This window comes from Ranitomeya variabilis, chromosome 1, assembly GCF_051348905.1.
Source record: "Ranitomeya variabilis isolate aRanVar5 chromosome 1, aRanVar5.hap1, whole genome shotgun sequence".
In the NCBI taxonomy this organism is placed as follows: domain Eukaryota; kingdom Metazoa; phylum Chordata; class Amphibia; order Anura; family Dendrobatidae; genus Ranitomeya; species Ranitomeya variabilis.
In genome coordinates, this window is record NC_135232.1 from 29582638 (window position 1) to 29603518 (window position 20881).

The window sequence follows — 20881 nt, forward strand, 5'->3', positions numbered from 1 at the left end:
CCATGCATACCAGGACAAGGATGAGGAGACATACATACCAGGATAGGGATGAGGAGCCATGTATACCAGGATAGAGATGAGGAGCCATGCATACCAGGATAGAGATGAGGAGACCATGCATACCAGGACAGGGATGAGGAGACATAGATACCAGGATAGGGATGAGGAGACATACATACCAGGATAGAGATGAGGAGCCATGTATACCAGGATAGGGGTGAGGAGACATGCATACCAGGACAGGGATGAGGAGCCATGCATACCAGGATAGGGATGAGGAGACATACATACCAGGATAGGGATGAGGAGCCATGTATACCACGATAGGGATGAGGAGCCATGCATACCAGGACAGGGATGAGGAGCCATGCATACCAGGATAGGGATGAGGAGACATACATACCAGGATAGAGATGAGGAGCCATGCATACCAGGATAGGGATGAGGAGCCATGCATACCAGGACAGGGATGAGGAGACATACATACCAGGATAGGGATGAGGAGAACATACATACCATGATGGGGATGAGGAGCCATGTATACCACGATAGGGATGAGGAGCCATGCATACCAGGATAGGGATGAGGAGCCATGCATACCAGGACAGGGATGAGGAGACATACATACCAGGATAGGGATGAAGAGACATACATACCAGGATAGAGATGAGGAGCCATGCATACCATGATGATGATGAGGAGCCATGTATACCAGGACAAGGATGAGGAGCCATGCATACCAGGATGGGGATGAGGAGCCATGCATACCAGGATAGGGATGAGGAGCCATGCATACCAGGATGGTGATGAGGAGACATACATACCAGGATAGGGATGAGGAGCCATGCATACCAGGACAGGGATGAGGAGCCATGTATACCAGGATAGGGATGAGGAGTCATGCATATCAGGATAGGGGTGAGGAGCCATGAATACCAGGATAGGGATGGAGCCATGCATACCAGGATAGGGATGAGGAGCCATGCATACCAGGATAGGGATGAGGAGCCATGCAGACCAGGATAGGGATGAGGAGCCATGCATACCAGGATAGGGATGAGGAGCCATGCAGACCAGGATAGGGATGAGGAGCCATGCAGACCAGGATAGGGATGAGGAGCCATGCATACCAGGATAGGGATGAGGAGACATACATACCAGGATAGGGATGAGGAGCCATGCAGACCAGGATAGGGATGAGGAGCCATGCAGACCAGGATAGGGATGAGGAGTCATGCATACCAGGATAGGGATGAGGAGCCATGCACAGAAGGATAGAGATGAGGAGCCATGCATACCAGGATAGGGATGAGGAGCCATGGACACCAGGATGGGGATGAGGACCCATGCATACCAGGATGGGGATGAGGAGCCATGTATACCAGGATAGGGATGAGGAGCCATGCATACCAGGATAGGGATGAGGAGCCATGCAGACCAGGATAGGGATGAGGAGCCATGCATACCAGGATAGGGATGAGGAGACATGCATACCAGGATAGGGATGAGGAGCCATGCAGACCAGGATAGGGATGAGGAGCCATGCAGACCAGGATAGGGATGAGGGAGTCATGCATACCAGGATAGGGATGAGGAGCCATGCACAGAAGGATAGAGATGAGGAGCCATGCATACCAGGATAGGGATGAGGAGCCATGGACACCAGGATGGGGATGAGGAGCCATGCATACCAGGATGGGGATGAGGAGCCATGCATACCAGGATAGGGATGAGGAGTCATGCATACCAGGATAGGGATGAGGAGCCATGGACACCAGGATGGGGATGAGGAGCCATGCATACCAGGATGGGGATGAGGAGCCATGTATACCCAGCTTATACTCGAGTCAATAAGTTTTCCCAGTTTTTTGTGGCAAAATTAGGTGCCTCAGCTTATACTCAGGTCGGCTTATACTCAGATAGGCTTATACTCGAGTGTATACGGTAGTTTTATTTGATTTTTTTTACCTTTATTTTGTATTGGGAAAGGTAGGGGTGACTCAATTTTTTTTTAGTATTTTTTTAAACTATTTTTTTTCATTAATGTCCTTTACTTTGTTTTTTTAGCAACTAGACACGACTCACATAGTTTCTGTGAATATTACGAGAAGTGAAGAGTCTCGACCAGCGCTATATAAAACCTCAAGCCAATACAATGTCAGCACGTAAAGGTCCAAAAAGTTTTTACACCTATGCATTTATTTAGAAAGTGCCAAGCTTATACTGTAGCGCTGTACAAGTTAGTAAATGTAACAACAAATTATAAAGAGAGCGCTGCTCCGGAGAGCTTACAGGCTAACGAGGTGAATGGGGTACCAAGAAAGTCCCGTAAAAGTGGTTAATGAAGTCGGTCCAGGAAAAAGGTAAGATGACGGTGAAGATCGGAAAACCAGAATCTGACAGGTGGTAAAGTCTGGTTAGTAAGGAGGCAGCTTATCTGGGAAGACGCAGAGGTCCAGGCGAGGTCGAGCAGAGGCCAAGGAAAGGAGCAGAGCAGTGAGCACAGCACAGGTTTAAGGAGAGCAGGTCACATAGGATCCCCGAAGGGGTGGACGAGTCTCACGTTGGCTTTGTTGGCCAAATATCAGGACAGTCAACGTCAGGTCGGACGGCCATGGAGAAAAACAGTTTCTCGATTAAGAAGAAACAGAAGTTACAAGACCTTTGGGGGATTTGGACTGTCCCTTTCCCTTTTTAGCAGAGGTCTTCTTCTCTGACGGTGCGGCAGGAGGATGGTGGGTGGTTTCCAGAGGAGGCGGCAGGGACGGCAGAGGTGTCGCTGGTTTTGGAGGGATCTCCTCTTTCTTCTCAGGCTTTTTCCCTGTGTGGTTAAGGATTACATTGATTTGCGTTGGTTTTTCAGACATTTTTTTGGAAGCACACACTTCGGGAAGTGGGAGCAGTTCTAACTCCAACTCATTTGGTGCCAGTGAGAACCACAGAAATACACAGGCATTCGATTGCCAAAAGTCTCCAAGGCAACATGAAGAGCTCGTTTATTTTATACCCTTCATGAAAACAGGCGATCCAGGCAGAAATGTACATTAAGGCAGATAAAGGCAGGTAAAGGAAGGCCTTCTAACAAGATAGCAATTAGTACTTATAGGTGCAGAATAAGTACAGACACTCGCTATATCCTCCCGATATAAGCTCACCCCTCATTAGTTATCTGTTTTTTGTGTTCTCATGAGAATGACCCTATAAGAATTGTCGACTGAAGACATCAACCCCTTCCTTATTTTAACAAGGTTAATGATTATTATGCACTTTATAGCATTATATGGGCATTGTATATACTGTTTTTCTGGCCAGTATATGGCACTATTTATCTGGCACTTTATAGCATTATCTGGGCATTGTATATACTGTTTTTCTGGCCAGTATATGGCACTATTTATCTCGACACTGTATATATTGTACTTCTGGACAGTGAATAGCTCTATTTATCTGTGCACTTCATGTTATCTGGATAATGTAAATACTGTATTTATGGGTAGTGTGCAGCTCTATGTATCTGGGCGCTATCTGGGCATTAATTGTATTGTTATTCTTGCCAGTGTATGGAACTATTTATCTGGGAATTATATATACTGCATTTCTAACTAGTATACAACACTATTTATCTGGGCACATTGTGGTGTTATCCTGGCCATTGAATATACTGTATTTCTAGTCAGTGCACAGCACTATTTATCTAGGCACTTTGTGGCGCAATCTGGGCATTAAATATACAGTCCTTGCCAGTGTACGGCACTATTTATCTGGAAGTTGCATATACTAATGTATGTATTTCTAACTAGAATACAACACTAGTTATCTGGGCACTTTGTGTGTTATCTGAGCATTGTATATAATTGTATTTGCTGTATTCCTGGCCAGTGTATGACACAATTTATTTGGGCACTTTTGGGAATTATCTGGGCATTATAAATACTGTAATTCTGGCTAATGTATGACACAATTTATCTGGACACTTTGTGGTGTTATCTGGGAATTAAATATACTATCCTTTTTACCAGAGTATAGCACTATTTATCTGAGAGTTGTATATACTGTATTTCTAACTGGTATACAAGACTGTTTGTGCGTTATCTGGGCATTGCATGTACTGTATTTCTGTCAAGTGTATGACACTATTTATTTGGACACTTTTTGGAATTATCTGGGCATTCTGAATACTGTATTTATGGTTAGAATATGGCACACTTTATCTGGGCACTTCGTAGTGTTATCTGGATATTGTAAATATTGTGTTTTTAACTAATATACAGGACTATATATCAGGGCACTTTGTGGAATTATCTAGACATTATAAATGCTGTATTTATGGCACTATTTATCTGGGGACTTTGTGGCCTTATCTGGGCACTGAATACACTATATTTCTGTCTAATATACAACGTCTATTTATCTTGGCACTTTGTGCAGTTATCTGTGCAATGGAAATACTGTATTTATGGCGAGTGTACCACACTATTTATATGGGCACTTGGTGGTTATCTGGGAATCATCGCAGCGTACCTTCATTCTGTTTATTGTATAGGGCTGATAAGTAGACTTCTTCCATCTTCTTGCACAGGACGCCCAGCTCCACGTCCCCATTAACTTTCACTAAAATATTCGGCTGCGCTGAAAACCACGTCTCTAGTCTTTGCCAGTTATCGAGGAAACCTTTTATCCTATAAGACAAAGATCTCGTTACCCACGTGAACAGATCCATGGCATATACGCGCCCACAATACTATATCCTACACCTCCCCCACGCTCCGGCCAGGCTCACACCTATTGGCTTTCTGGCTGATGAGAGCGCGTCTAGACGTGACTACTGCACTCGTACAGCAGGACATGAAAAAAAAAAGAAGAGCAACTCATTTTTTATGTAACTAGTCGTGCAGAAAAAAATAAAATCTTGGCATATTGCAGTTCCCACACAGTGTACTAGAGCACAAAAAAAAATTATATTTCGTATTTTCTTCATATCACTTGACAGCTTTGCTGTACATACTGAGACAGAGTAGCAGAGTCATCTCAGTAGTACTAGAGAGTGGGGGAGGTAACCGCAGGCCTATTGTACAGTTAGAGGCCTAGATAAGGCATATGTAGTACCCCTGTCTCTCCTTGGTCACTGAACTCAATCACTTCCCTGTTTTTTGTGGGATTCACTTGTCAGCTTTTCAATGTAGACTGGAACTGGATGACCATAGTCCTTTCATTATCACTAGAGAAAAAGGCTCAGTATACAGCTTCCCGTCACTCCCTGGTCTCTGGGGGAGGATCTGTATTCCATCGCTTCCTTGAGACTGTACTAATTTATGACATAACTCTGTCCTTTACCTCTTATTTGCTGCAACAGCTATTAAGTACCCTCCCTGCTACACGGTATATACACACAATATAATACTCAGTATGCAGCTCCCCTGACTCTCATGAGAAGGGCGCCGTACTCCATTACCTCATTGCTCTTTATGCAATTCTCTTTTCCAGCTGTGCTGTATAGACTGAGACAGAACAATCAGAGTCATCTCATTATCATTAGCACGTGGATCAGCTAATGACACCCAGTACACCGATTAGTATACGGCTCGTATATGACAGACCTGAGAAAAGGGTGGCAATCGGACTGGGCTATCTGAGATAGTCAAACGCCCGAAAACACTAGTCCGTAGGCTGCACCATACGGCTGACCGGCATCCAGTTTTCACCGCCATCTGCATCTTCAGGATATTCAGTGAATATAATGGAGGAGGACAGAACCACCGACTCCTTCCACTAGTCACAGAGTGTGCGACTGAGACAGCAGACGCAATTATGTCACTACATCACTTCTGCTGTGCGGAGAGTCAGTGCACACAGCAAAGACCCTAGCAGAGCGCCGGGGGAACGGGAGCGAGGTGTTTTTTTTTCTTTTTTAATGTAATGGGATTGGTTCCTGTATATAGAGGGATTCACGATGGCTGATACTTTATAAATGGAGGCTATGTGAGGGCTCATACTGTATATAGGGTGCCATGTGGGAAATCATGCTGTATATATTGAGGCTATTTGAGGGTTACACTGTAAACAGGAGGCTATATGGGTGCTCATACTGTATGTAGGAGGCTAGGAGGGGGCTCTTGCTGTATATAGGAGGCTATGTGGGGGCACATACTGTATTGTATATAGGGAGATCTATGTGGGGCTCATGATGTATATAGGGGCTATGTGAGGGCTCATATTGTATATGGGAGGCTATGTGGGGGCTCATACTGTATATAGGGGGCCATCTGATTGCTCATACTGTATATAAGGGCCAGTGGAGACAGGGGCTGCTGAGGGAGAGAGTGGGGCTGTGGAGGGAGAATGAGGGATGGCGATTGGAGAGCAGGGCTGCGGAAGGAGAGCGTGACGGTGGATGGAGAGATGGGCTGTGGAGGGAGACAGCGGGGCTGTAGAGCGAAAGTGGGGCTGCGGAGTGAAAGTGGGGCTGCTGAGGAAGAGAAAGGGATGGCCAGTGGAGACAGGGGCTGCGGAGGGAGAGAGTGGGATGGTGGATGGAGAGCGGGGCTGCGGAGGGAGAGAGCGGGACGGCGAGTGGAGAGCGGGGCTGCGGAGGGAGAGAGTGGGAGGGTAGTTAGTTACTATGCCTGGGCAACTCCAGGCTCTTCAGCTAGTATATATATATATATATATATATATATATATATATATATATATTAGAATGTCCAAATAAAACTTTTGTTATGGTGCCCTGTGAACTCTATGTACGCCTCTGCTTGCGGTGATAATCTGGCTCTGGGGATCTCATGGCCAGATTGCCCTTATTATAAGCAGCATGCCGGGCATGGAGGGGGGCCCAGACACATTTCTTGCACAGAGGCCCAAAGCTGTCAGTGTCCGCCCCCGGCCCCCACTCCTCTAGGTAAACTTCTCACCTTACTAGGGGGTCGTTGTGGCCACCAGATAAATTAACTAGAAATAATGAATTGATACATTTTCATCGTTATGAGCCAGCCCCTTTAAGTGACATTTATCAGGACAGATGGTCAGGGTGCAGCGGTGTACACTAACACGATATTACAGCATCTATTCTGCTGCCGTAAAGTGTGTCATCTGAAAAAGTGCTGCAAAATAATGTTGCCAGAAGAGAGCAAAGACAAGCACAAAGTATAGAAGTGCTCCTTCCTCCCTTCTCATGGTCCTGGTCTTCACGTCAGCAGCCATGATGGAAAGCATCCTTGATTTTTGGCTTTAGTTTCGACAACGTTAATTTTTGCAGCAAAAATGACCTGGCGATAAGATTCTCCAGGACAGTACGATTGCGACAATACCAAACTTGGAGGTTTGTTTTTTTTAATAAACATTTATGTTGGTTACGTACGGTGACTGAAAAAAGGCAATTTTGGCTTTTCATTTTTTTTTTCTTTACTATGTTTATGGTATGGATTTATTCAATATGTTGATGGATTGGATTTTTACACCAAATATACTTTTTGTTTATTGATTTTTGGATTGGGAAAAGAGTAGGGATCAATTAAACTTTATTTATTTAATTTTTTAAACACTATTTACATGTTTATTATACGCTTTAGTATTCATTGGTAGTGCAGCCGTGGTCCAATCAAAAAACAAGCAATTATGATATTAACCTGAGGGGCTGGTCTAGAATCTGACCTCCAGACCAAAGCTATAAATTAGACCTGTATACCTAGAATCGTGTTCACATGTGAGGGCAGCCGAAGCTGATGTGTTCCACCAACTCCATATTCACCCTACTCAGGGAGCAGAAAGCAGACTACCAAGTTAGATGATTTCTGTAAGTTTTTCTCCTGTTATTTTGTACTGTTTTGCATAAGTTGTATGTATTTTTATCATATTTTTATACCTTTTTCTTACTGTAAGCACTGAACCTTTTTTGTATTAAAGTATAAAACATTAACAAGTTGAACTTTGAATGTTCTAAAGGAATCCATAGCCTAAGGTGTGTGAACCTTATGAGCGTAGACAATATTATCATTAATATTTCCGGGACTCATCGCCCGTGTGTTCGATGAGTGGTGGCAGCGTGTATGAGCGGGTGTGTGGCCTGGGTCGGTGTGCGATTTATGCTCCCATTACAGTATAGGACAGAGGTTGAATGCTGGACTGAGAGAGTGGGGAGATAGATTAATCCTTGCAGGCACAACCCAAGTCACGTGCTGAGTGCGGGCACGTGACGAATTAGTGACACCACGGAGCAAGGGATCCGTGACAACGGAAGACTGAGAGCAGCATCCAAACGATTGAACAGCAGTGATCGGTGCTGGCTGATGCCGGTCGTGTAACGCAGCTCCTGATTCTGGTCCGTTGACTTCTGGGTGACGAATGATGCTCTGGTCTGGGGGCACCTACCTGTGCGGTATCTGGTTTATCGGAGGGACGTCTCCTGCACTTGCATCGCTTCCTCCTGTGGATAATAATTATAGGGGTTTTATAGCTGCAGGGTAAATTGCAGTCATCAATTTAAAGGGGGGCTTTACGAGATGAAAGGAGAGGGGTCTGCCTTTTTTCGTTAGCAGAAGCAGCGCCCCCCATTGCAGTTAAGATCATAACTACTGACCACCATACCATTGAATCAGGGAATGCTGGTGTTTGTAGTGTCGGATACCCACAGTCACCCCTTACCCATCATTGTGGTGGCGGCGCGCTGTAACACCGCCGTGTCTGACACCTCTATGAAGGCGATGAAGTCCAGTCCAGGGGAACGTGCCGGAGGCTCCGCAGGCGCCGCCGGATCTTCCACTAAGGCCGATTTATTCTTTGTGTTTTTTGCAGCAATTTTCTCGGGATCTTCTCCAGTCAGAGACTTTTCAAGCAGCTTCGCCTGATTCACAGTCGCTGGAAATCCATCCAGGATCCATCCTGCGTTCGCTGGGAGACGCCTGCAAGTGAATTTGGTTAATTCTTTTTTCTTACTTATAGTCATTGGCTTTCATTCTAAACTTGTGGTGAGGGAGCTAAGACACAGCCGCAGACAGTGAGGAGAAGACAGAAGTGGTTTATTACCGGATCTGTCTTCTCTTATGCCGGATACGTAGCGATCAGGGAGCGTGATGTAACAGATAGAAGCACTGGAGCTGCCGATGCTTCCCTTAGACCTGACTAGCAGACCTAGATCAGTTCTGTCGATGAGCCATTTTCCCCTGTAACTTGGGCTCCTCTGGATGCTCCAGTTACAGTGGAAACGTTAGGAATATTGACATTAATGCAATGTTTCCCCCAAGATCTTTTATGATCTCTTGGGGCAAAAAAACTATTCTGCAAATTAAATTTAAAAAATACACACGTATTAAATAGATATAAAGTAAAAAAAAAATAAAAATACAGACATATTAAATATAAAGTAAAAAAAAAATATTAAAAATACAGACGTATTAAATATATATATAGAAAGTAAAAAATATTAAAAATACAGACGTTTTAAATATATATAAAGTAAAAAATATTAAAAATACAGACGTATTGAATATATATAAAGTAAAGAAAAATATTAAAAATACAGACGTATTAAATATATAGCAAAAAAAATATTAAAAATACAGACGTATTAAATATATATAAAGTAAAAAATATTAAAAATACAGACGTATTGAATATATATAAAGTAAAGAAAAATATTAAAAATACAGACGTATTAAATATATAGCAAAAAAAATATTAAAAATACAGACGTATTAAATATATATAAAGTAAAAAATATTAAAAATACAGACGTATTGAATATATATAAAGTAAAGAAAAATATTAAAAATACAGACGTATTAAATATATGTATAGAAAGTAAAAAATATTAAAAATACAGACGTTTGAAATATATATAAAGTAAAAAAAATATTAAAAATACAGACGTATTAAATATATATAAAGTAAAAAATATTAAAAATACAGACGTTTGAAATATATAGAAAGTAAAAAAATATTAAAAATACAGACGATTAAATATATATAAAGTAAAAAATATTAAAAATACAGACGTATTGAATATATATAAAGTAAAGAAAAATATTAAAAATACAGACGTATTAAATATATGTATAGAAAGTAAAAAATATTAAAAATACAGACGTTTGAAATATATATAAAGTAAAAAAAATATTAAAAATACAGACGTATTAAATATATATAGTAAAAAAAATATTTAAAAAAATATTAAAAATACAGACGTATTAAATATATATAGTAAAAAAATATAAAAAAAAATATTAAAAATACAGACGTTTTAAATATATGTATAGAAAGTAAAAAATATTAAAAATACAGACGTTTGAAATATATATAAAGTAAAAATATTAAAAATACAGACGTATTGAATATATATATATAAAGTAAAGAAAAATATAAAAAAATACACATGTACTGAATAGACGTAAAGTAAAAAAAAAAATACACAAGTATTAAATATATATATATAAAGTAAAAAAAAATAAACCGGCATTAAATATATAAAGTAAAAAAATGAATAAAAATACACATGTATTAAATATATATAGTAAAAACAACCCCCCCAAAAAACACTTTTGATATCACTGTGTGCGGCTTTAAGAAACAAAAATTGTAATAGTAGAATCAATGTTTTTCGGTCACCCAAAATATTGAATAAAAGGAGATCAGAAAGTCGAATGGGCCCCCAGAAGGTGATAATAAAGACTGAATTTTGTACTGAAAAAAAACCAAGTCCCGATATAACGCTATGGAGTGAAAAATAAAGTTATAGCTCCTGAAAGGCGCGGAGGGGCCTTTAGGGGAGTCTGAACCTCAGGGGTCCTGGTCTGGCCATGAGGACACCGCTGTATCAGGCGGTACACGTGGCCATCTGCGGCACTAATGTAGAGGCCGCTCATCACCAGACCTGATGAGACAACGTCCTCACGTGAACCTCGCCAGTGATTGTTCCGCTCTCTGAATTCTCAGGAGAGGAGCGATGAGACGTCACATGAGATTCTGAGAAATCTGTTTATCTACGAGGTGTTTTTTTCCACTGGAGGATGATAAGAATTAACCCCTCCATCCTGGCAACAGACAAGCGGCATCTTTCCCTCTTAAAAAAAAAACCTTAAAGGGGTTGTCTTTGACAAACATGGCTGCCTTCTTCCAAAAACAGCGCCTCCCCATGTCAACAGGTTGTGTTCAGTATTGCAGCTCTGCGCTATTCATATTCAATGGAGCTGCAACATCAGTCCCAACCTGTACCCCACTGGAGGAACCTCACCGCATACTAGCTATATCATGTACTCCTCTGCTGCCCCTAGTGGTGACGGCCTAAAAGGTAAGAAGGTTCAAGGGATTTTCCAGGACTAAGATGTTGATGTCCTATCTGTAGGGTCCAATTATATTAGCTGCAGTACCAAGAACGGCCACTACATGGTGTATAGAGCCAGAACATCAAAGCTCTGTACACCACGTGGTGGCCATTCTCGGTACTGCAGCTCTGATCACATGCACGTCAATAGGAGACGATATGCAGTAACGATCTGACATCCAAGGAGAGGTCCTGGAAAACCCCTTTAACAAGGCTTTAAACTGGGAAATTACAAAACAAACATATTCATCTTACTTGATGGCTTCAACCAGGATTTCGACCAGCAGCTCATCCGGCACCGGCTTTCCTTTTCTCAATTGTTTCTCCATCATCCCTCCGAGCTGAGCCCGCCGGGAGAGCTTCAAGACAAGAGAACAATGTAGATTAGAGGACGGCCGAGGAGAGACGCACAACTCTGTGATAATTATGTACACCCCCTTGTCCTATGTGAGACCATTATGGAGAATTTAGAAGGGAGTTATGTTTTATCGTAACGTTGGGGTCACTAATAGCGTAAAAGCGAAATAAATCCTCATCACAATCCAATACTAGGGATTTCTGGACGGACACAGCATTAATATGGCGCAAGGTTAACCCATTAGTGACCGGGCCAGAATGGGCCTTTATGACCGAGGAATTTCTTACGTTTTTTTTTGCTTCTCCTCTTAGCCCCATAAAGAATGTATTTATTTATTTATTTCATATGTGAAAAAATGTATTTATTTATTTTTCTTTGCCGCTGTTTTGGGGAAAATGTTAAAGATTGTTTTATATTTAATTTATTATTGTTAATACTTTTTTTTAATTTATTTATTGTGACGCAACTACAGGGAAAGAAAAAAGATTTTTAGTTTAGTTTTTGGTCTATATTGTTTATTATTTTTTATTTCTTTTTTTTTAGATGTTCTATACATGTTTTTTTTTATATTAAATGTGTCCCTGAAGGGATCATTACGGATCTTTTTTTCTTTTTTCACAGCAGAGACCCAGCAATCATGTGATCGCTAGAACCTACAGATGCTTCTGTTTGCTATTGTTTCCTGACCTATAGATGCTCCTGTTTGCTATTGTTTCCTGACCTACAGATGCTTCTGTTTGCTATTTTTCCTGACCTACAGATGCTTCTGTTTGCTATTGTTTCCTGACCTACAGATGCTTCTGTTTGCTATTTTTCCTGACCTATAGATGCTCCTGTTTGCTATTGTTTCCTGACCTACAGATGCTTCTGTTTGCTATTGTTTCCTGACCTACAGATGCTTCTGTTTGCTATTTTTCCTGACCTACAGATGCTTCTGTTTGCTATTTTTCCTGACCTACAGATGCTTCTGTTTGCTATTGTTTCCTGACCTACAGATGCTTCTGTTTGCTATTGTTTCCTGAGCATTATGTAGCCAGCAGAGGAGAAGGCAGACGCGGTAATAAACCACTTCTGTCTTCTCCCAACGGACCGGACCGCCTCCTACTACATTGCATTGGAATTTTACAACTGCGCACGGTTAAAGCCCAAGACTAAAACTGAGCGCACCGAAAACTTATTTTTACAATTTAAAACTTTTTTTTTTGCGTCTTTGGAAAAACCTGATTCCCTGTTACTTGCACTGACGTTCTCTGTACTCTACCGTTCTTTCCTTTGGTTCTGCGTGTTCTCCCGGTGACGTCAGGGTCTGCGGCTGAGAAGGGTTGTCAGTCTCTGAAAGGCATTAATTAAAGGGATCACCGTGCTGCGTCTGTACGTGCATCTGTGTTTCCATCGGGCAGTGTGACATCGTTGCATCACGTGACCGCTGCAGCCAATCACTTTTCATCAGAGTGGATGTCAGATCTGATGAGAATGATGAGCGACGTGATGCAACAATGTCACACTGTCCCATGGAAACAGCAGTGCCAACATCTTTGGAACAGCGGCGCTGCGGCAGAGGAGTAGGAACTGCTTTCATTCTTCTGAAGTTATTGAGTAGGGGGTCATACAATAATGGACAAGATCTACCAGTAAATTATCAATTTCCCCCCCTAGTCCTTTGTATATATGTGATGTAGTGTAAGTGCGTGACATTAGATACAGATCGCCACCTTCCCCGTTTTCAGCGCCGCTCCGATCCTCTTCTCACCCATGTGAATTCTGCTTTGTCCGCTCCCACGGCGTGCAATGTAAGCCTAGCGACTCGGGGCGAGGCAAAGGCACAGACCACAAAATTCCACATCAGGTGATTATGTCAGGGGGGTCACTTACTTTTAGAAGCAGTAATACTTTCATAGGACTGTGTTTCGAGTCCGTCTGGAGCAGTAGTAAAACTCTCTGTTATCTGTTGGGGATGAAATAAATACAAAAGACTTTTAGGGTCCGGTCACGGGTAACGGTCGGTTTGAGCCCCCTTTTTCATGCAGACAAAACTACTAAAAAAAAACAACAGACTGTGGTGGTTTTAGGTTAAAGCATCAGGGCTACCCCCCTTCCGCTCTAAAAGTGATGTGTAATACCAGACACAGCCTGCAAACAAAAGTGGCGCTGTTTCTTTAAAAAAAAAAAAATTTGCGTCCTTTGGTGAATTTATAGAAAAACCCTTTAATGACACCAAGGGGTTAAAGTCTGACAACCTTATATCCAGTTTACAAAAAGGCCATGGTTGTCATTATGTCTAAATACCCATGTGTGAAAATGCTGCTTTTTTTTCTGTTGCATATTATTTTTTGGCACCAAAATAGACAGTAGAAATCGGCATTGATTGGTTGCGTTTTTTTTATGTGTCCTCTTTTTTATGTGTTTTTAGTGCAAATTTGACTCAGCATTTTTTTTTACAGGTTTTTTACAGGCATTTTTCAGGCTTCACATAAAGGCTTATTTGGAAAAAAATAAGAATTGCGCCGTTCAACAGCGTCTTGACACGCATAGTGGGCAGGAGTGACCATGAAATCACATCCACTTGACTTAAACCAGGGAGTCTCCACTGTGCTAATACCGTGTCTACAAAATCCTATCTGTACTGTGGATTTTAGTCATTTGTTCTGTATAAAGAACAGTGTTGGGGCTTCAGTGCACTCTTGGAGTGGCCAAGGACTTACCGTACCGTCCAAACCCCCCCAATAACCGTAATCCACACCTGTCCGTATGGTGATTGACAACACGCACTTTGGAGCACTGCCTGACCTAACTTCCCAGACCGGTATGCACTGACTCTGCAGGGGGTTTGAATGTTTATTAATATGTTGATGACACAATCTATGCATTTTGTTTGAACACTGCAGTAGTGAGGGATGGCCTCCTACCACCTTCCCCCAAGCTTGTGGAATGACTGAACGAGAAGTTGTGACCTATAGAAAGGAGGATCTGCCTGTGTTCAGAGATAGAGAGAAAAAGAGACAGCCAGAGATTCTGCCAAGACATCCAAACATCCAGGGGACCCTACAGGACTGCTGCCAATACATCATGGCTCCATCACGAGGGACACAGAACTATCATTCTACAGGAATAACCTAGGGGACCTCGACCCCGGTTGGAAGAATACAGATCCAAAACTCCAAAACGAGCTGTCAATCACGATAAGGTCAGATATGGAGGATGATAATTGAGGGGGCTGAATGGGCCACTGAGCACTTGGTTTCTCCAATGGTGCGCTGAAGCCCCTCATATAAAACTGTTTATTTATCAAATTAAATTACTAAAATCTACACTACAAGTACGATTTTTATAGGGGCTCCCTCCCCTACATAAATATCGAAATAGTTCAATTTGAGTTTTGGGGGTGACAGATACCCTTTAAGGACCAATCGGTTATTGAGATTTTGTTTTTTCCTCCTCTTCCAAAAGCCCGAACTTTTTATATTTTTCCATTGACATACCTTATTATATATTTTGATAGACCAAACTTTTTATGGATGCTGCAATACCAAATATGTTTTCTGTTATATATTTTTGTAATTTCTTTATTTTCAATAAGAAGAGTAATTTGTATTTTTTATATATTTTTTTTTTAATATATATTACACATTTTTTTTAAACTTTTTTTTTCCTCTATTTTTTTTGGAGGACTTTAACGTGCGATCTACTGTATATAGATCACAGCCTTGTATAAAGTTCAGCCACAGTGTCGATTTGACAGCTGTGCGGGCATTCACCATTGGTTCCCCGCAATTGTGTCGCAGGGAACCGATTAGAGGTGGCGAGTGTGCATTGGCGTCAACGGCTTCTAAATGACTAAGAGCAACGATCAGAGATCATCTCAGGAAGCAGCTGTTTGAGGCAGGTGCAAGACCGGCATTTTCGTGAGTGGAGCAGGCTCTGATCCTGAGCCTGCTCCCTGACCTGCGCCATGAAGCATAGATCAGTCATGGATGAATGGTGAATGGATGGCATCTTATCTAGATGGTGCAGTCATATGTCAGTTTCCGTCCACCTTCCGTCTTGTGCTTTACCTTATTTTCACCAGCTTCCTCAGTATTCGTTGCAGGAACCTCAACCTTTTCTTCCATTTCATCCTCACTATAGGCCTTTATAGACTCCTGCACCAGATCATCCGCATTCAACACCTGGACGCCGTATGCTGCCATGAGAGAGCACAAGCACAGCTTAGGGGATTCCTGCTCTTGTGTCTCTATGTAACACATATTCAGAAGCAGCAGCAGCTTATAGGACAATATACGGCAGTACTGAGTAGTGTAGCTGTAAATCCATCACTGGGGTAAGTGAGAACACTTACTAGGAGAAACAACTTAGAGGAAGTTAACCTCCAGTACTGACAGGGTAGCTGCAAATCCATTCCTAGGGTGAATTTAAACACTTAATACAGAGCAGCAACATGTAGGAAATTACACAGCAGTACTGAGCAGTGTAGCTGTGAATCAAGCTATGGGATGAAATAACAACTTACAAGAAATTGGCAGCATGTAGGACATTATAAAGCAGCACTGAGCAACGTAGCTGTGAATTCAGTGCTTGGGCAAAATAATACATCTACCAGAATCAGCAGCATGGATGACATTACACTACAGTGCTGCACAGTTGTGAATCATGAACTGGAGTGAGAGCAAACATTTACTAGAATCAGAATCATGAGGGACATTATACTGCACTACTGAAGTGTACCTGTGAATCCGGCACTGGAGTGAGAGTGAACATTTACTAGATGCAGCAACATGAAGGATATTTTACAGCACTACTAAAGTGTACCTGTGAATCCAGCACTGGAGAGCGAACATTTACTAGAAGCAGCAACATGAAGTATATTATACTGCACTACTGAAGTGTACCTGTGAATCCAGCACTGAAGTGAGAGCGAACATTTACTAGAAGCAGCAACATGAAGGACATTACACTGTGTGCAGAATTATTCGGCAAGTTGTACTTTGATCACATGATACTTGTTATACATGTTGTCCTACTCCAAGCTGTTCAGGCTTGAGAGCCAACTACCAAGTAAGTAAATCAGGTGACGTGCATCTCTGTAATGAGGAGGGGTGTTGTCTAATGACATCAGAACCCTATATAAGGTGTGCTTAATTATTAGGCAACTTCCTTTCCTTTGGTAAAATGGGTCAGAAGAGAGATTTGACGGCTCTGAAAAGTCCACAATTGTGAGATGTCTTGCAGAGGGAGGCAGCAGTCTTGAAATTGCCGAACTTTTGAAGCGTGATCACCGAACAATCAAGCGTTTCATGGCAAATAGCCAACAGGGTCGCAAGAAGCGTGTTGGGCAAAAAAGGCGCAAAATATCTGCCCATGAATTGAGGAAAATCAAGCGTGAAGCTGCCAAGATGCCATTTGCCACCAGTTTTGCCATATTTCAGAGCTGCAGCGTTACTGGAGTAACAAAAAGCACAAGGTGTGCGATACTCAGGGACAGGGCCAAGGTAAGGAAGGCTGAAAAACGACCACCTTTGAACAAGAAACATAAGATAAAACGTCAAGACTGGGCCAAGAAATATCTGAAGACTGACTTCTCAAAGGTTTTATGGACTGATGAGATGAGAGTGACTCTTGATGGGCCGGATGGATGGGCCAGAGGCTGGATCAGTAAAGGGCAGAGAGCTCCACTCCGACTCAGAGCCAGCAAGGTGGAGGTGGGGTACTGGTATGGGCTGGTATCATCAAAGATGAACTTGTGGGACCTTTTCGGGTTGAGGATGGAGTGAAGCCCAACTCCCAGACCTACTGCCAGTTTCTGGAAGACAACTTCTTCAAGCAGTGGTACAGGAAGAAGTCGGTATCGTTCAAGAAAAACATGATTTTCATGCAGGGCAATGCTCCACCACAAGCCTCCAACTACTCCACAGCGTGGCTGGCCAGTAAAGGTCTCAACGAAGAAAAAATAATGACATGACCCCCTTGTTCTCCTGATCTGAACCCCATAGAGAACCTGTGGTCCCTCATAAAATGTGAGATCTAGAGGGAGGGAGAACAGTCCACCTCTCGGCACAGTGTCTGGGAGGCTGTGGTGGCTGCTGCACGCAATGTTTGTCGTAAACAGATCAAGCAACTGACAGAATCTATGGATGGAGGCTGCTGAGTGTCATCATAAAGAAAGGGGGCTATATTGGGCACTCATTTTTGGGGTTTTGTTTTTGCATGTCAGAAATGTTTATTTCTAAATTTTGTGCAGTGATATTGGTTTATCTGCTGAAAATAAACAAGTGAGATGGGAATATATTTGGTTTTTATTAAGTTGCCTAATAATTCTGCACAGTAATAGTTACCTGCACAAACAGATATCCTCCTAAGATAGCCAAATCTAAAAAAAAACATTCCAACTTCCAAAAATATTAAGCTTTGATATTTATGAGTCTTTTGGGGTGATTGAGAGCATAGTTATTGATCAATAAGAATAAAAATAATCCTCTAAAATACAACTTGCCTAATAATTCTGCACGCAGTGTATACAGCACTACTGAAGTGTACCTGTGAATCCAGCACTGAAGTGAGAGCAACCATTACTAGAAGCAGCAACATGAAGGGCATTATACAGCACTACTGAAGTGTACCTGTGAATCCAGCACTGAAGTGAGAGCAACCATTACTAGAAGCAGCAACATGAAGGACATTATACAGCACTACTGAAGTGTACCTGTGAATCCAGCACTGAAGTGAGAGCAACCATATACTAGAAGCAGCAACATTAAGGGCATTATACAGCACTACTGAAGTGTACCTGTGAATCTAGCACTGGATTGCATTAAAACACCTACTAGAACGGAGTATGGAGGAAACTCTACAGTACTGAGCAGTGTAGCTATGAATCCAGGTCTGCGGCGAGATACACACAAACCCATGCTTCTCTTTTATCTGTGCTTCTCTTTCACTCTGCTCCCTGTCTCTCCTCTCCATAGACTTATACAGGCAGCTGTAATCTGATTTGTCAGTGAGCTGTCAGTCTGCCTTTACATGAGCAGGACAGATTGAGAGGATCAGGGTGTCAGGGGAAGAGAAGTGTCTCATAAGTGGAGAAAAGGCCACATTTCTGTGATCAGATATACAGGTCCTTCTCAAAAAATTAGCATATAGTGTTAAATTTCATTATTTACCATAATGTAATGATTACAATTAAACTTTCATATATTATAGATTCATTATCCACCAACTGAAATTTGTCAGGTCTTTTATTGTTTTAATACTGATGATTTTGGCATACAACTCCTGATAACCCAAAAAACCTGTCTCAATAAATTAGCATATTTCACCCGTCCAATCAAATAAAAGTGTTTTTTAATAACAAACAAAAAAAACATCAAATAATAATGTTCAGTTATGCACTCAATACTTGGTCGGGAATCCTTTGGCAGAAATGACTGCTTCAATGCGGCGTGGCATGGAGGCAATCAGCCTGTGACACTGCTGAGATGTTATGGAGGCCCAGGATGCTTCAATAGCGGCCTTAAGCTCATCCAGAGTGTTGGGTCTTGCGTCTCTCAACTTTCTCTTCACAATATCCCACAGATTCTCTATGGGGTTCAGGTCAGGAGAGTTGGCAGGCCAATTGAGCACAGTAATACCATGGTCAGTAAACCATTTACCAGTGGTTTTGGCACTGTGAGCAGGTGCCAGGTCGTGCTGGAAAATGAAATCTTCATCTCCATAAAGCATTTCAGCTGCATTGACCCTGCCCTTGATGAAACACAGTGCACCAACACCAGCAGCTGACATGGCACCCCACACCATCACTGACTGTGGGTACTTGACACTGGACTTCAGGCATTTTGGCATTTCCTTCTCCCCAGTCTTCCTCCAGACTCTGGCACCTTGATTTCCGAATGACATGCAAAATTTGCTTTCATCAGAAAAAAGTACTTGGGACCACTTAGCAACAGTCCAGTGCTGCTTCTCTGTAGCCCAGGTCAGGCGCTTCTGCCGCTGTTTATGGTTCAAAAGTGGCTTTACCTGGGGAATGCGGCACCTGTAGCCCATTTCCTGCACACGCCTGTGCACGGTGGCTCTGGATGTTTCCACACCAGACTCAGTCCACTGCTTCCTCAGGTTCCCCAAGGTCTGGAATCGGTCCTTCTCCACAATCTTCCTCAGGGTCCGGTCACCTCTTCTCGTTGTACAGGGTTTTCTGCCACATTGTTTCCTTCCAACAGACTTACCATTGAGGTGCCTTGATACAGCACTCTGGGAACAGCCTATTTGTTGAGAAATTTCTTTCTGGGTCTTACCCTCTTGCTTGAGGGTGTCAATGATGGCCTTCTTGACATCTGTCAGGTCGCTAGTCTTACCCATGATGGGGGTTTTGAGTAATGAACCAGGCAGGGAGTTTTTAAAAGCCTCAGGTATCTTTTGCATGTGTTTAGAGTTAATTAGTTGATTCAGAAGATTAGGGTAATAGGTCATTTAGAGAACCTTTTCTTGATATGCTAATTTATTGAGACAGGTTTTTTGGGTTTTCAGGAGTTGTAGGCCAAAATCATCAGTATTAAAACAATAAAAGACCTGACAAATTTCAGTTGGTGGATAATGAATCTATAATATATGAAAGTTTAATTGTAATCATTACATTATGGTAAATAATGAAATTTAACACTATATGCTAATTTTTTGAGAAGGACCTGTATTATAAAGTTTCTTATATTCACTTTCACGAACGATTTACGCCAAATGGCGATGAGGCATTATGTTTTATCCGCGTACACCATGAGCCGCACCTTGTGCTAGATGCTTCAGGCAGGTGCTCTTTCCAGAAAAAATATTTCCAAGGACGCAGCCTTTAATGGGGAATGGAGGAAACCCGGGGGCTGCTGTTGGCGGTGGGGGAGGATGGACGATATTCATCAGTCTGTGAACTACATGGCCCAGAATGTTATTATTGGGGGCAGGCTTGATGGCCGCAGTATCGGACGATATCCATTCTCCAGTCATGGTCTGTGAAAGAACAAGGAGAAAATGTCAGACTGTGCTGAAATAATTAATATTCATAGACCGAAGGCATTTTTTTAATTACGAACTTTAATATTGATGACCTATCCTTAGCACAGGTCAGATCGCTGATTGGCTGATCGCAGGGGCGGTGGCGCACAGGAATTGTAACAGCGCCGCACAACGAGTAGTGGCCGTGAGTGGTACTGCAACTTCGCTCCCATTCAAAC

General features: G+C 42.2%; 1 protein-coding gene across 1 annotated transcript in view; it reads right to left on the bottom strand.

The window, feature by feature from the left end:
- SPEF2 (sperm flagellar 2) overlaps positions 1-20881 on the bottom strand; it is a 126922-nt gene that overhangs the window by 54548 nt on the left and 51493 nt on the right. The window contains exons 11-19 of the mRNA XM_077281690.1: positions 20441-20657; positions 15725-15852; positions 13545-13617; positions 12934-13004; positions 11570-11673; positions 8641-8897; positions 8368-8422; positions 4522-4679; positions 2663-2821 (exon numbers count right to left, since the gene is read on the bottom strand). Coding sequence (XP_077137805.1) covers positions 2663-2821; positions 4522-4679; positions 8368-8422; positions 8641-8897; positions 11570-11673; positions 12934-13004; positions 13545-13617; positions 15725-15852; positions 20441-20657 — 1222 coding nt within the window. The remainder of the gene's footprint in view (positions 1-2662; positions 2822-4521; positions 4680-8367; positions 8423-8640; positions 8898-11569; positions 11674-12933; positions 13005-13544; positions 13618-15724; positions 15853-20440; positions 20658-20881) is intronic.